This window comes from Canis aureus, chromosome 29 (genome assembly GCF_053574225.1).
Source record: "Canis aureus isolate CA01 chromosome 29, VMU_Caureus_v.1.0, whole genome shotgun sequence".
NCBI classification, from domain to species: domain Eukaryota; kingdom Metazoa; phylum Chordata; class Mammalia; order Carnivora; family Canidae; genus Canis; species Canis aureus.
The window spans coordinates 27,037,467-27,054,048 of NC_135639.1; the positions used below are offsets into that span (position 1 = coordinate 27,037,467).

General features: G+C 41.3%; 1 protein-coding gene and 1 long non-coding RNA gene across 3 annotated transcripts in view; one reads left to right on the forward strand and one right to left on the reverse strand.

Annotated features, from left to right (window-relative positions):
- The window catches only part of LOC144301223 (uncharacterized), a 38,083-nt gene extending 29,446 nt beyond the window's left edge, over positions 1-8,637 (reverse strand). Inside the window, exon 1 of the long non-coding RNA XR_013368009.1 lies at positions 8,423-8,637. This is a non-coding gene — a long non-coding RNA (uncharacterized LOC144301223). The remainder of the gene's footprint in view (positions 1-8,422) is intronic.
- Positions 1-16,582, forward strand: part of FBXW4 (F-box and WD repeat domain containing 4) — a 116,860-nt gene that overhangs the window by 26,978 nt on the left and 73,300 nt on the right. The window contains exon 1 of one of the 2 annotated variants that reach the window (XM_077877903.1): positions 7,813-8,556. The exons of the other annotated variant lie outside the window; for it this stretch is intronic. Within the exon in view, the coding sequence (XP_077734029.1) occupies positions 7,835-8,556 (722 nt within the window). The 5' untranslated portion in view covers positions 7,813-7,834. Of the gene's footprint in view, positions 1-7,812; positions 8,557-16,582 lie in introns of those variants that run through there. 2 annotated transcript variants of the gene reach the window in all.

Genomic DNA, 16,582 nt, shown 5'->3' on the forward strand with positions numbered 1-16,582 from the left:
AATCTGTTTCCTCTTTCCCACAGTTATATTTTATATTTGTATCCTGCCAACCCCCTTACTTATTCTCCTACCCATTGTAGACACGGAGTTCTTAAATTTTTCATATGTATGTGTATATTTACATTACATATGTTTGAGTATTTATATATCATTTCTATAAAAATTGGTGCTTGGAAATGTCTGTTTTCTCACAGTTGAAAAGTTAGAACAGTATCTTGGAATGATATATGTCCTTTTGGAAAATCAATTTTTCTGGTACAGCTGTTAATTTGGGTGACTAGAGCTCTTAAGCAGAGGTTTTGTTGGAGATGACCTATAGGACATTAATTTTACTTTTTTGATTGCACTAGGGGTGACAGGATAGTTTCATATCAGGAATCTCTATCATTCAGGAAACAGTGCTTTCACATGCATTACAATTTTTGCAAAGATTTTCTGTAAAAGTCACAAAAGGCTCAAATGAACTTAAAAAAACCCTTTAATTTGTAGAACAGATTTAGATTACAGAATAATTGTGGTGCCAGTATAGAGAGTTCCTATAGACTTCCATTACCAACATCTGACAATAGTATTGTGCATTTGTAACGATTAATGGACTGATCAGAATCCCTCAGTTTTTACTTAATGTCCCTTTTCTTTTTTGCTCCAGGACAACCCATTACATTTAGTTGTCATATCTCCTTTGGCACCTCTTTGCTGTGACAATTTCTCAGACTTCCATTGTTTTTGATGATCTTGACATTTTTGAGGAACACTGGTCAGGTAGTTTGTAGAATGTCTGTCAATTGGGATTTCTCTGTTTTTTTGTTTGTTTGTTTTTTGTTTTTTTTCATTATTTAACTGGGATAATAGGTTTTGGGGAGGAAGGCCACAGAGGTAAAGTACCATTTTCATCATGATATATCAAGGGTACCTACTATCAACATGACTTATCACTGTTGATGTTGACCTTGATTACCTGGCTGAAATTGTGTTTGTCAGCTTTCTCCACTGTAAAGTTACTCTCCCCCGCCTTTCTGTATTGTACTCTTTAGAAGGAATCACTATGTGCAGCCCTCACTTTAGGCATGGGGGTAGGTGAGAGTTATGGTCTGCCTTGGTGGAGATGAAGTATAACACAAATTATTAGGAATTCTCCTGCATGGGTAATGTGTAAAATGAACTTTAATATTAAAATGAACTAATTTAATTAAATTATTCCTTACACTTAGATGTAAGTACTTCTTAGGATTTTTCAAAAACTGATTATTTATGTAATACATGTTCATTGCAAAAGACTTAGAAAATGCAGAAAAGTGTAAAGCAGCAGCAAAAAGAACTATCCATGATTCTGGATCTCATAAGCATCCATTTCTAGCATTTAGTCATATTTCCTTCTGTTTTTTTTCTGCATAATTATTTTAAACAGTACTTTATCATTTATTTATCTTTATTTAAATTCAATTTAGTTAACATATAGTGTATTATTAGTTTCAGGGGTAGAATTCAGTTGCATATAACACCCAGTGCTCATTAGATCAATGCCCATCCCCCAATTACCTTAAAATTATTTCATATGAAATAAAAATATTTTATCTTACTATGACAAAGGGAGGCAGCGGTTTAGCACTGCCTTCAGCCCAGGGCATGATCCTGGAGACCAGGGAACAAGTCCCACGTCGGGCTCTCTGCGAGCCTGCTTCTCCCTCTGCCGGTGTCTCTGCTTCACTCTGTGTGTGTCTCTCATGAATAAATAAAATATTTTTTTAAAAATGAATATGACAAAGACAGTGAATTCATAAAAAAAGATCTTGGTAGTATTTAGCATGATGAACATAAACTACCAACCTGATAATTCTTTTTTTATTTATCTTTTATTTTTTTATTTATGATAGGCACACAGAGAGAGAGAGGCAGAGACACAGGCAGAGGGAGAAGCAGGCTCCATGCACCGGGAGCCCGACGTGGGATTCGATCCCGGGTCTCCAGGATCGCGCCCTGGGCCAAAGGCAGGTGCCAAACTGCTGCTGAAAAGAAAACTAGACTCCATTCTTCTATTTGTGAGATGCTCACATGTTTATAGATACAGTATTCACTATTAGGCTTCTATTTCTTCTCATTTCTGATAGTCTAATTTGTTTTTTATTTTGCTAATACATGATACACATTTTAAATGGAATAAATAAAGTTTAGTGAAACAGGTCGCTAGTTAACTCTGGTAATAAATTATGTTTCAAATCTCCAACTTTCTTGTTGCATGGTGTGTTTGGACTCATGACAACTCTATTTTCTCTTTGAGAGACTTTATTGATTATGTAAAGGTGAGATATACCTCTTATTAAAAAATCGTGGAATACAGAAAAGTACAAAGCAAATTCCAAAAATTCTATTACCTAGAAATAATCATTATCTTTCAAAAATTTTTTATTTGAGGGATGCCTGGGTGGCTCAGTCAATTACTCTTGATTTCAGCTCAGGTCTTGATCTCAAGGTTGTGAGTTCAAGGCCTGTGATGGGTTCCATGCTGGGCCTGAAGCTTAGTTTAATTTTTTTTTTTTTTTTTCAGGACGCCTGGGTGGCTCAGTGGTTGAGCATCTGCCTTTGGCTCAGGGAATGATCCCGGAGTCCCAGGATCTGGTTCCACAATGGGCTCCCTGCATGGAGCCTGCTTCTCCCTCTGCTTATGTCTCTGCCTCTCTCTCTGTGTCTCTCATGAATAAATAAATAAAATCTTAATTTTTTTTTCATTTGGGTATAGTTGACCACAATGTTACATTAATTTCAGGTGTACAACATTTTGATTCAACTTCTTTATATGTTATGCCATGCTTATACAAGTATAGCTACCATCTGTCACTACACAACACTATTCCAGTATCATTGATCATATTATTTATGCTGTGCCTTTTATTCCTGTGACTGATTTATTTCATAACTGGAAGCCTGTGTCTCCCACTCTCCTTCACCCATTCTGCCCAGCTCCCTACCCCTCCCCTCTGGCAACCACTAGTTCTCTGTATTTATAGGTCTGATTCTACCTTTTGTTTGTTCATTTGTTTTGTTTTTTAGAGTTCATATATGAGTGAAATCATATGGTATTTGTCTATCTCAGTCTGGCTTATTTTACTTAGTATAATACTCTCTAGGTCCATCCATGTTGCTGCAAATGGCACGATATCATCCTTTTTATGGCTACATAATATTCCAGCATGTGTATATCTGTGTGTGTGTGTTTGTATACATATACCACATCTTTCTTATCTATTCATGTATCAATGGACACTTGGTTGTTTCTATATTTTGGCTATTGTAAATAATGCTGCAGTAAACATAGGGGTACATATATCTTTCAAATTAGTGTTTTGTTTCCTTTAGGTAGATACCCATTAGTGGAATTATTGGCTCATATGGTATCGAAATAACCATTATTAACATCATTTCACAAAATCTTCCTTCACATATTTACAAGTAGGAATACATTTATTTTTAAAAAGGCTCATATAATATGTATCACATATATATTGTTACCTAAATTTTTTTTTTATTGTTACTTAAATTTAACAGAAGAAAATTAAGCTGAAGCAAATTACTAAATTTAGTTTAATTTTTTTTCTTTGCAAGATAAATTAGTTCCTACAAGTCCTTTTAAATTTTTGCAGAAATTATGAAGAGGCTGTAGATCTGTATAGTTAACTCTTAAAAAATAATGGAGATAAGAAAGGAGCTTTAACTGCTTAGAAGCAGCTTTTATTTAGGTACCAGAACTGCTTGATGGCCAGAGGTAAAGTATAATATTAAGTGTGTCTTTATCAGTTGCAAGGGATCTCAGAGGACACTGAAATGTCTTATTCCATTTTCTGCTGTGTATGGCAAAGGCCTGGTTCAGGATAGCTTTGAGGTTAGACTGCCGATTAGGAACCATGTGACCATAGGCCTCAGTCTCATCTCCTGTTAAAAAACTGGGTTAATAGTATCTTTCTCATGTGATTGTTGATAGGAATAAGACAATACATGGAAAGCTCTTATAATATACTTAATAAAATAAGCTATTATTTTTTTTAAAGATTTTTATTTATTTATTCATGAGAGACAGAGATGCAGGCAGAGGGAGAGGCAGGCTCCATGCAGGAAGCCCGACATGGGACTCGATCCCAGGTCCCCAGGATCACACCCTGGGCTGAAGGCGGTGCTAAACCGCTGAGCCACCCAGGCTGCCCAATATAAACTATTATTATACAAGAATAATGGTGAACATCTGAATCACTGTATGCCATTGAAAACTGTCATTCACAAAATAATCCCTTTCTCTCTAATTCATCTCAATAATTCCTTCCCCTGTTAAATCTGCCTATTCCTAAGGCTAGGGCCCTGAATGTTAACCAGTGGGTACATGGGTTCCTGTCTGAAACTGCCACCTCTGTTTATAAGAATGGACAGAACACACAATTTTAGTGTTTTTATAATCCTAAGTATACATTATGTATTACCTATAACAGCAATAGTCACTACTATTTGCGTCACTTACATGGACACATATAAAGAACTTTACACTTAAAAATCCTCTTTAAAAGTAAATAATTTAGTGTTTCTAAATACCTAGTATAAAATTCATATTGAGTCTTAAGTTTTTATAATTCCATGTTTCTGGTATTCTAAGTTTAGTGTAATGCTCTCAGTTTGCTTATTACTATGCAAATCAAAATTTTTAATAAAAAGCTTTATGAAAATAAAGGTACATTTCACCTTCCATTATTTTATTATGATTGCTTCCTGAATTTGAACTTCAAGGAAGTTGGTGACTTTTCTTAAAGATATTTTAAAGTCCACTCTACTCTATCTCTCTTTTATGGGGATATTTATATATTTATTTTCTTGGATAGTAAAATGCTATTCAGGTACTCCATGGACATATACATTTACTTTCATTATAAACCCATCTTTCAGCCATAGTTGATTTTTTTAGGTACTCTGTCCCCAAAAAAGAATCTTGAAAGTAAAAATTGTAGCTGCTTCTCTGAGCTAAGACTATAGTTTTGGGTTTCTTTTCATGCTTAGGACTTTAGGGATACACATCACCACCAAGTAGCAGAATATATGCCAATTTTCCATTTTGGCGCTCCTTTCTACATGGTGAATAGGCTTTTTTTTTTTTTTTTTTTGTAAATCATTAAACTATAATTAGTTCAAACAGTTCACTTGATCTCTAGTTTGGGTGTGAAAGAGGATGATTTGTTTTTGAATGATGGTGTAGTTTCTCCATCAATGAAAGTAACATAGGGTAAAGAGCAAGTTACATTTGTGTGAGGGTGGGTTTTAAGACTGACTTGATATATGTTGGGTTAATTAATTTTTTGTGCCTTCAAGTACTCCAGTAAAAACTAGGTCATGTGCATAAACTCAGCTCTACTCTAAAGAGGAATGGTTAAAAAATAATCAAAGAGTAAGAAATTACAAATATGTCTAATCTGAACACAAAACGTAGGAACCATACGCTGTATTCATCTGCCTTCCTTCCACTATGGCTCATGGTACACAAATGTAGCAAAATCAAATGTTGAGTTGATGACTTTACCTCAATTTGCAGCATTCCTACCTCAAGCCTTCTAACAGTATGATACTATGATCTTTAAGAAATGGTTTAAATACTTTAGTTGTACTGGAATGTCATATCAAATATTGCTTTTATTTAAGTAAACCACTGGCAGGAGTTTAGAAATCTTTTTCTACTCAAAGCCTTTGTTGTTGTTGGTTTTTTTTTGGGGGGGGGGGCGTAAGGGTATTTTTTTGTAACAGGATTTGACCTGTAACTATTATTGAGAATTTTCTTAAAGGAGTTCAAAGCATTTTACAGGGATCATCTCATTTATCCCTCGAAAGTAAGGCAGAGGCATTATCTCCACTATAAACTGAGAACACTAAAAGGCCAAATAGGTGGGGTTTTTGTTGTTGTTTTGCTAAGATCAAAAAGTAATTCTAGGGCAAAGCCAGATTCCGGTCTGACCTTGTTACATGATGCTTCTGCAGCACCATAATGCAATGTAGTATCTTCCTAGGTATCCCCTTGGCTATCCTAGATATTGAATAATTTCCAGAGTTGATTTCTGATTCATTCTTGCTCCCTGAAAATGGGTCTTAAGATGTAAATACAAAATAAAAACCCTCAAATAGGATTTGGGGTACAGGTTACACAGGGATAGAGTCATCTTCCTCCCTCCCAAATCTTACTGCCTAGTTCAGTGCTATATATAGAAAACTAATTGGGGCCATAAATGCAAGTTACATGTATAAGTTTATTTTTTAAAGATTTATTTACTTATTTATTTGGAGCATGGGCAAGCAGGGGGAGGGGCAGAGGGCGAGAGAATCTCAAATGGACTCCCCACTGAGCACAGAGCCTGATGGAGGCTCCATCTCACAACCCTGAGATCAAATCTGAGCCCAAATCAGGAGTCGATGCTCAAATGACTAAGTCACCCAGGTGCCTCTATAATTTTAAATTACCTAGTAGTTACATTAAAATCTATTTTATTTACCCAGTATATCAAAAATCTTATCACTTCAACATGTAATATAAAGTATTAACATGATTAACATTCTTTTTCTTTTTTTTTATTTATTTTTTTATTTTTTAAATTTTTTTTAAATTTTTATTTATTTATGATAGTCACACAGAGAGAGAGAGAGAGAGGCAGAGACACAGGCAGAGGGAGAAGCAGGCTCCATGCACCGGGAGCCCGATGTGGGATTCGATCCCGGGACTCCAGGATCGTGCCCTGGGCCAAAGGCAGGCGCCAAACCACTGCGCCACCCAGGGATCCCAACATTCTTTTTCTTATGTAAGTCTTCAAAATCTGGTGTATATTTCACATAGCACACCTCAGTTTGGACCAGGCACATTTTTTTTTTTTATTAAAAAAAAATTTATTCATGAGAGACACAGAGAGAGAGAGACACACACACAGGTAGAGGGAGAAGCAGGCTCCATCCAGGGAGCCCCACGTGGGACTCAATCCCGGGACTCCAGGATCACGCCCTGGGCCAAAGGCAAGCGCTAAGCCACCCAGGTGTCCCACGGATCAGGCACATTTCAAATGCCCAATAGTTACAGTTACTAACGTGACGTGTTGGATAGCACCTCTAGACTTCACTAGGGTTTTCTTAGCGCTCTCTTGAATGGTGCCCTTGTGAATGGTATGGGTGGTGTGGGGGAAGGACTCCTGGGTGACCTTGGAGAATCTATCTGCACTTCTATGGGGTGACTAGTAAGAAGCCCCTGCCTTTGCCATTTCCTGATAACATCACAGGGGAGTTTTGGATTCAGGATCTAGAGGACTGCAGCCTCCTGAAATGCCTAAAACAGCAGCTCTCTGTCGGGACCAGGTTCCTATCCAGGCTAAGAAAAATGCCAAGTTCCAGGGCTGCGATTTTATGGGGCCCTGGGGGGTGGCCTGTAGAAAGGAGGCATCACCCAAGGAAGAGGAGGGCTTCTAGAGGGGGAAGGCCACAGAAGTGCATGCTTCTTGAGGGCAGAGACACTAACTAGGCAGATTTGTGGAAGTTGGACGCTCTTCTTGGGGCCTTGGCCGGCCCGCAGCGGGCCTCACATGCCAGACGAGTGAACGCATGTGCTTCCCCGCAGGGCTCCCGGCGGCCCCGCTGATGGGGGAGGGGGTCTGCTCCCTGGCTCGGCCCGGCCCGCACCGACTCCACGGCCGCGGGTGTGAGGGGCGGGCCCAGGTCTCGGCCCGCGCCGCCCCATGTGACCCGGTCCGACATGGTGTCGCCTCCTCCCGGGGCGGCGGCGGCGGCGGCGGCGGCGGCTCGGCTCTGCTTGGGGCCGGGCCCGCGGCCGCTCATGGGCAGCCAAGGCCCCCCGGGGCCGCCTGGGAACCGCGGGCCCGGAGAGGGAGAGGGCGGGGAGGCGAGGAAACTGCAGGAAGGGAGGGTCTCGAGGGGGAAGCGAAGGAAGGGGAAGGGGAAGGGAAAAGCGGGAGCCGGGCAGGGCGGAAGAGGAAGCGGGGCGGAAGGGAAGCCGGGGCTGCAGAAAGCGAAGGAGGCAGCGGGGCTGGGGGCCGAGGCGGGAGCGAGGGCAGGCCCGGAGGAGGAAGGACAGGGAGGCGGAAGCGTGGAGGAAGGGGCGAGAAGGACCGTGCGGGGAGATGCGGGGAGCGCAGGGGCGGGCAAGGAGGCCAGAGGAAGAGGTGATGGGAAGAAGGGGGAATGGAGAGCCAGGCCTGGGCGGCAGGAGGACGCGAGGCCGGGCAGAGCGCAGGGACGAGGGGGTCAGGCTTGGGGCTGCATCGCGGGGGCAGGGACGGCGGGGGTGGCCATGGCGGCCGCAGCCGAGGAGGAGGCGGCAGCCCGGGAGCCGGCCGGCCGCCCAGCTGCGGGGCCAGCGCTCTTGCGCCTGCCGGAGGAGCTGCTGCTGCTCATCTGCTCCTACCTGGACATGCGGGCCCTCGGCCGCCTGGCGCAGGTGTGCCGCTGGCTGCGGCGCTTCACCGGCTGCGACCTGCTCTGGCGCCGGATAGCCCGGGCCTCGCTCAACTCCGGCTTCACGCGGCTCGGCACCGACCTGTAAGCGCCCGCTCACCCGCCCGCTCCCCGCCCCGGGCCGGCCCGCGTCCCGGGAAAGGGCGGGGCGCCGCGGCCTGGTCGGCCCTGGGTTGTGTCGCACCCCGGATGCCTGCCGAGGCCCAGAGCCGGCCTCGGCCGGACCCCTCCCCGCGCCCCTCTCCGGTCGGAGGCCCCCCCTCCCGTCGGAGGAAGCCTCCCAGGAGCATCCCTCAGTCGGCACCCTCCCTGGGCGGCTTGTCACAATGAGCCATCTTAAGCACTGCCTTCAGCTTGTAACTGGGTCGTCCCTCGGTGCCTCAGTCCCCGCAGGAGCCAGGCTCGTCTGCGGCTTCGGACGCCTCCTCGGGGCCAGGTGTAGGACCCACCGCCACTATGTGGCCTGTCCCAACGTCTTTGTGGACATTCATCCGCTCACCCTCTGCTGAAGGTGGTTAGGCTGCAGGGCTCAGATAGAATCGAGTATGGAGAAAAGGGCTCAGGCCTGAAAAGAAGGCCCCTGGCCCAAGAGTCAACCATAGTTTGACTTGATAGAGGCAGAGCGACACAAAAAAGGGTGCCTCCTTATGGCGGGGGACTGGATTCGGTCTAGGTGGTATACAAAGGCATGGGATTGCAGTTTGGCCTGATTTGGGTAGTATCTGAGACCTGTGAATGGAAAACTTACTTGAACCACTTGAGCTGTTAAATAGGAAGGGAAAAAAATAGAATTGGTGAGTAAAAGCTTTTAGACTGCACCTAGAACTCCATCCAATTTGGGTTTTAAAAAAGGTAATTCTAAAACAGTATAACAACATTAAAGTTTTTTTTTTTAAAACATAAAAGCTATAATGCCATCGCCTTTAGACAACTATTCATTATTTAAAATTACTTTTCAGTTGCATACTTCTTCCCCCCTCTCGGTTGCTGTCTTACTGATCCTGGCAGAGTAGGTGTATAATCAATGTTTGTAAATTCTACCCTGAGATGAAAAACATTCCTCTAATACTAAATTTTCATGTTGTGTCCAGATTTTTGCTATTATAGATAACAATGAAACAAAGCATTTTTGGTAACAGTTTTTGAGATAGGTTACATACCACACATATACCTTTAAAAAAAGTTCCTAAGGATAAATGCTCAAGATTGGCATTATTGGATCAAAGGCTATGGTTTGTAAAATTATACCAAGTACCAGTCGGCACCAGCAAAGAATGATTAAGCCAGTTTCATGTGAAGTTGTAAAAATCAGCTATTTTAGTGGGCATATGATTTTAAGTGTTATAGTTTTAATTTTTTGCCTTTTATTTATTTATTTTACTGCTGACACCAATAAATATTTTCCCATGTGTTTGTTTCACCTGTGAGATTGTCTGTACTTAGTCTTTGCCCATTTATTATTGGGGTCTTGATGTTTTTCTTGTAAATTTGGAATCCTGTGGGTCATAGATACTAGGCTCTCATCTGTCATCTTTGATGCAAATATTTTCCCCAGTCCTTTTTACTTTACTGTTTCTAGCCTGTGGAAATTTCACACTTACATATATCAGAATCTGTCAGTCTTTTGTGATTTTTTTCCTTTTTTTGCCCCAAAGCTGAGAAATTTATAATTTCTCCACAGATCTGATAAATCTTCATTTTGATATTCTGATTTTCTTATAATTCAATTTTTTAAAATAGTTAACGCTTTCATTAATATCAGTTCTATTCTGCTGCAAGGGTGAATTTAACGTTTTTTTCCCTAAACAGCTACCTAGTTACCTCTGTACCTTTTGTTAAATAATCCTTCTCTTTCACTTTGTTTTAGAAAGCTTATGTTGCCAATTATTGTTTATGTGTGTATACACATACACACACGTGTATATATATATATATATATATATATACATCTGAACTCCGTTTTGTTCCACAAATTATTCAATTTTCATACTATTTTACATATTGTTGCTTTTTGGTAGAGTCTAATATTGGTTAGGGTTAGATTTATCCTTTTTGTGTGTCAGGTCTCCACTCCCACTCAGCTTCCCAGCAAAAAAATTCTGTGCCTTTTCAGAGGTTTCTGTGGTTTCCACTGTACAGTTCACATATATCTAATTGTCAATTTATTATGAAGTATTCCTACATATGTTACGCATTTTGTTTTTATTTCAGTATGTTTTTCAGCTGGGTGTTGTTACTAATGACAGACAAGATTACTATTATCTTTTGTAAATTTTGAACCTGATCATTTTATTTAACGTTTATTCTAGTATGATTTTTGTCTGGTTATCTAGTCAAGTTTGTTATCTAGTATGATGATGATTCTTTGGGATTTTTTTGGTGTGCAGTCTTGTTACCTTCATTTCTTCTAAGAAAAAAAATCTTTGAAAGAACTTATCAGTTGACTTTTAAGGGAAGTTGGCTAAAATGACTGAAACCCAAGGCAACTAAGGCAAAGCTTGGCTTTCTTTCCTAATAGAAACTGAATGAATCAAATAACTGGTGTTTATTTTTCTTTCCTTTTCAAATACTCTAAAAGAGAGATCCTGGGAATGAGTGTTCTGTGAGGAAAAACAATAAAATGAAGATGAGTTTATAGTTATAAAGAACCTTGAGACTGTCAAGTGATATGGCTTTATTATTTATTAGCCATGTGTGTTCTGATTTCTTGCCTGTGTCCTAGGATGGGGTATCTTCGACCTTCTAGGGAAGTTGTTTTACCACGGCACTTCATAAAGACCAGGGTCCCTGCTCATGTTTTCTGAGTTGAGGGGAGAAGTTATGCATGTTACAGCAGGTGGAGAGAATGTTTACCAGTGTGGTCTGTTTCTGGACAGCTGCGGAGGTGTGATAAGCCACCAAGAGAGGTGGTTGTCATCCCTGGAGGGAGACAGCATATACCCCAGTCCTCTTAGGGCATCAGGGAGCCTGGGCCCAAAGTATAATGAGACTATGGCTGCTTGGATGGTAGCAGGGCTGTAGTTTATGGTTTGGGCTAATAAATTGCAGACAGGACAGTGGAATATTTTTATAAGCACAATACAAAACCTCATCTTATCAGAAGTTACACAGCCTCACTGGACCTAAGTTTTATCATCTATAAAGAATGGGAATAGGGGCACCTGGGTGGCATAGTGGTTAAGCAATCTGTCTTTGGCTTAATTGTGATCCCAGGGTCCTGGGATCTAGTCCCTCATCAGGCTTCCCACAGGGAGCCTGCTTCTCCCTCTGCCTGTGTCTCTGCCTCTCTTTCTGTGTCATCAATCAATCTTTTAAAAAATGGTAATAACCTACCCAGTAAAATGAGGCCATTTGTACTAATGTGTAAGCATCAGCACAGCGTTCAGCACATAGTAGGCATTCAATAAATTGTAAAATGGAGCTTTTTAATTGCTTGGCTTCTCTAGTCTGTATTTAGCAAAAGAGATGGTTTGAATTGGAGGTGCTGCCTAAAGACAGGAGGTGGAGGAAACACACACACATACACACACACACACACACACAGCTCAGTTTCTCTCACCTGTCCTGAATGTTTTTGGAAGCATGACAGCAGAACCTGTGGGCCTAGGGTCTGCACTCCCTGCTATAAGAGCCTCTTGATTCTCAGAAACACAAACTGCTAAGGTTTACTGACCTTCCGGCCCAGGGCAAGTCCCATTCAGTTTGGCTGTTCCAAACTGATCATAGCTTTGTTGAGTAAGATGAACTGCTTTGGTTCCTTGTGATTTGTTAATGGTCTTATACTTGTGCTTGAAGGCATTTTGGCCACTTTAAAACCACAAACAAATAATTTGCTTCCCTTTAGGCCTCTTGCCTAAACAGTGAATGTGGGTAGGTGTCCTGAGCTTTTAAAACAAAGTTAACACAAAGACAGTTTGAGTCAGTCATCTGGTTTAAAATCAGTTTTCTTTGAACGTTTTATGAAGCCTGGGGGAATAGAAATATCTTTAATATAAAAATCAAGGAAATGTTTCATATAGCGGTCTTTTAAGTTTTCCCTGAAGGGTAGGGGGGAAACTAACCTAGTTCAGTCTTCAGGAACAAAACAGTGAAATTTAACCCTGTTAGTCGGTAATGAAGGCTAAATGCAAGAAGTAGACAGACAATATGACAGGTGGAAGAGCAAAGGTTCAATCAGTAAATTCCAGAATCTGTCCATTTCCATACTGAAAACGAGCAAGAGCAAAGAACGGAGAATACAGTATACCTGTGTATATATAATCAAAGGGTTTTTTAAAAACACTTTTGCCAGTCTTATGTTAATTCCTCCCAAATTAAGTCCTATATGTTTTCAAACTTGAATTTTAAATATCCTTTGAGCAATACCTGGGTGCTCTCTTGCATTTACTTGAGGTAGATTTGCCTAGAATTAACAATAGGTAGTTTGTAAGGAAGTAAGGCTCTGAGGTGTTTGCCCTGGCATGTACGTTCATTCCTCAGCCAGGGTCTTGCAGGCTTGGAGCTCTTTGAGGCTGGGGAATGGGGTATCTATTTCAGTGATGATTAACGTCCAGAGTGGTAAGATGGACACAGATAAGCAGAGTGTGTTTGTTTGTTTTAAAATGATTGCACCTAAGAGCATTTTTTTGGTCCAGAAAGCATAAAGTTTCCTTTCCTAACTCTGACCTGGAGAAGCATTGCTGCCTGGTTACATTTAAGGTCTGAACAGTGATTTTCAGAGAACAGTTAACAACTTAAAGTAGCTTACGCTTTCTCCTCCTTTCTGCCTTACCTAGGAAGGGGAGTCCCTTGTTCTCCAGTTGATTGAAAAGTTTCATAGACGGATATATTTCTCTTTAGTCGTTTTGAAAAGGCCTTATTTTTTAAATAGTTTTGTGAGTTAATAAAAGTTGAGTTCGGTTTACATGCTTAAAATAAATAAAACAATACACCTGTGGAAGCAGGAAATGGTCCAGTGCAGTTAGTACCTCCAAATGCAAACTGGAAGAATGGAAGAGGCCTTTCCCTCCAGGACTGAGAATACAGAGCTGCTTATATTCTTTGCAGTCTTGCAAAACTTGAATAGTAGGGGATGAATTTCCTAACATTCAAGCAAAAACCTGGAGGAAACTTAAAGTCTTCACAGTCTGTAAGATGAGCAACTCCTCTTGGGATGAGATCTCTGAAAATATTTCAGTATCCCATACTTTGAATTTTCTGTGCCTAGCACCTTCACCTTAGGTAAAGATTGTGAGTTCCTGGAATCAAACTGACAGTAAGGTTAATGAGAAACCATACAGATTTTTTTTAAAAATTATTTTTGAGTGTTTGACATGGAAAATAATTATCTTTGTGTGACAATGTAACCTTAACTCTGGGTTGACCCTGGCATTGGATTAGTTTCTAGTTCTGACTCCTAACCACAGAACAGGTAGTATTTAGGTAGACTCTTCTTAAGGCCAGTAAATTTTGAAAATTTAAGATGATATCAGCTGTTTGAAAAAGTGAGGACAGAGTCAAGTTTTGAATTTTCAGTGAAAATTGGCATACCCCTCACTCTGATCTACAGAGTCTGGCTAAGCTCCAGAATTTACCTCAGTTGCATCAACCATCAGACTAGGTTAAGTATCTAAAGATTTGGTTTATTCTTTTTTTTTTTTTTAAGATTTTATTTATTTATTTATTTGACAGAGCACAAGCAGAGGGAGCAGCAGGCAGAGGAGGAGGGAGAAGCAGGCTCCCCACTGAGCAGGGAGTCTGATGCGGGGCTCCATCCCAGGACCCCAGGATTATGACCTGAGCCAAAGGCAGATGCTTAGCCAACTGAGCCACCCAGGTACCCCAGATTTGGTTTATTCTTGAGGGAAGTCCTTTGTATTCTGTAGTTATGCTCACATTTGAACAGAATTTAGATGGAAATCCAGTCGTAATCAATGGAAATGACGTGGTTGTGCTAAGAATCTGTTCATGAATCCTGAATCATGTGAACGCTTGAACTGGATCTAAAGCTGAGGACGAGACTATTTGGAGAAAGAATTTATCTCCTGTTAGAGGTTTAGCTGCCTTAACTCTAAGTCAGTTCTCCATTAGACCCAAACCATCCACGTTTCCCTCCCTGGAAGTCTGGGCCACCCAATGGGCCCTGTGCTGCCCCCTCTTTAGCCCACAATTAATTGCCAGTACATTCTTTCTTCTTCTCCTTCTTTTTTGGTATTTGACATGAGCTCAAATTGCTGAGAAAGGTGACAACTGTGAAATGAAGACAGGGCTTAGAGACACCTTAAAAAATACATGCAAAGGCCACTAAATGACAAGAGCAGACCGCCAGGCTCTTTCAAAACATCGCCACGTCTGTTGACTTTCCATTCCATGTCTGCAGCACAAAATTGGAGGTCAAAGAATCATAGGAGTTAGAGATGGAAAAGACATTTGGGGTCAGCCAGTTCATCCCTCCACCTTCTCCTGCCCCTGATTCCGAATCATTCCTTACATTATATTTTTTCCCTCAGCTCTTGTACAGTTTTCACGGTCTTCACTCAGCTCCGGCTGTCACCTTTGGGGAATGATGCTGGAGGCTCCGTCCCGTTTCTCCTCAGCCAAAAGAGATATTGCCTCTCCCCCCAGTTGACATTCATGAAGTTCTTTGTTGGTGGTCTCAGCTGAGAGGCTGAAAACTAACTGGAAGTCTCTCTGCTGCCTGGCGATGGGGCTTTTCTAACAGAATTGAAGCGCATTTAGTACATAATGATGTAGGGGAAGGGCAAGGGCTAGGATATGGTACAGTCATTGCTGAATTTGTTCCTAGATTTATGTTTTTCAAGGCTCTTAACCTGAAAGGAGGTGTGTGTGTACAAGGCATGTGGTATTGTGTGTGTGTGTACAAGGCATGTGGTATTGGGGAAGTGGACAGAAGCAAGGAAATTACACTGAATAGGAGTTTGGTAAAATCCAAACTTGGAAGCTGGTAGGTTAAGCAAACAAATAAAAGACACTAGTCCTGTGAAGTAGTAGAGGACTGTTTCAAGAAATGCTTGTTAGGGAAGACACACAGTGGGGCTTACCCTATAGAAGTTTCAGCTTATGGTCAAGTTGAGGAGATCAGATGGGCAGAGGCAAGTATTTTGGAGTAGGGGACTCTATTGCTTTTGGAAGGTCTCTCCTTGCTTTAAGAAAGTAGGGAAAGACAAGTGTTATGTTCACTGGCTGCGTGGTTTGGCAGGGGGAATGGTCATTTTTAGAGGCAGCTTCGGAAGGTTACCCCAGATCCCCATCTTGTTCCAGCAGCTGTTGGGAGCAGTCCGGAGGGGGTATTATGTTTCTTCTGGTAACTCTGCCAAGAATGAGAGGAAATCCACAATATGTGGGCTTTTTGGGGGAATGGGGATGGGGTGGCAGGTGATGGGACAGGGAAATTAAATTGTTTTATAGTAAATATGTTGAGATACTTTTCCTGGAAAGCTGTTTCACCAAAAGGAATGATATTTCCCCTGCTCACTAGCTTGTAATGGGCTCTTTCTCTGCAGAGAAAGGGCAATAGTCTTTTCCCAGTACATCTTTTTCTTTCTTTCCTGTAGCTCCAGCTTTGACCTCCCATGTTTCTTTGAATTTTTTTTTTTTAAGAAAGTCCATATTTTTTTTTTTTTTTTTTTTTTTAGAAAGTCCATATTGAGTCAAGATTCAGATATAGGTGCTGTGTGCGCATAGGGGGCCTCTCTCTAGAAGGGAGTTAGTAAAGAAGAACCTCTATTTATCCGGTATCTTGGCTGCAGTTTGACTTTATCATAATGGCTTCGAAACTGGAGATGTAAAAACTTTCTGGGTGGCGTCTGGTTCATGTTCTTTCCATCCCTTCATCCAGGCTGGAAGGGCACCAGGGATTTTGAAGCCTGGCTACTTGGGCTGAGAACCTGTTTTAGTGATTAATATGGAACACAGTTGCAAGATTAAAAACAATAAAAAACAACCCCAAGAAGCAGAGCAGTGTGATTATTCCTTACATTTCAGATGGGGAGCCCAGGGAAAAGTCATTTTCAAGGTATGAGAACAAAGTCCACTTGTGAAGCTGATAGTACCTAATTCATGACTCACTGAGAGGATGGCCTGTTCACAAAAAATAGTGGCATCTTTCTTG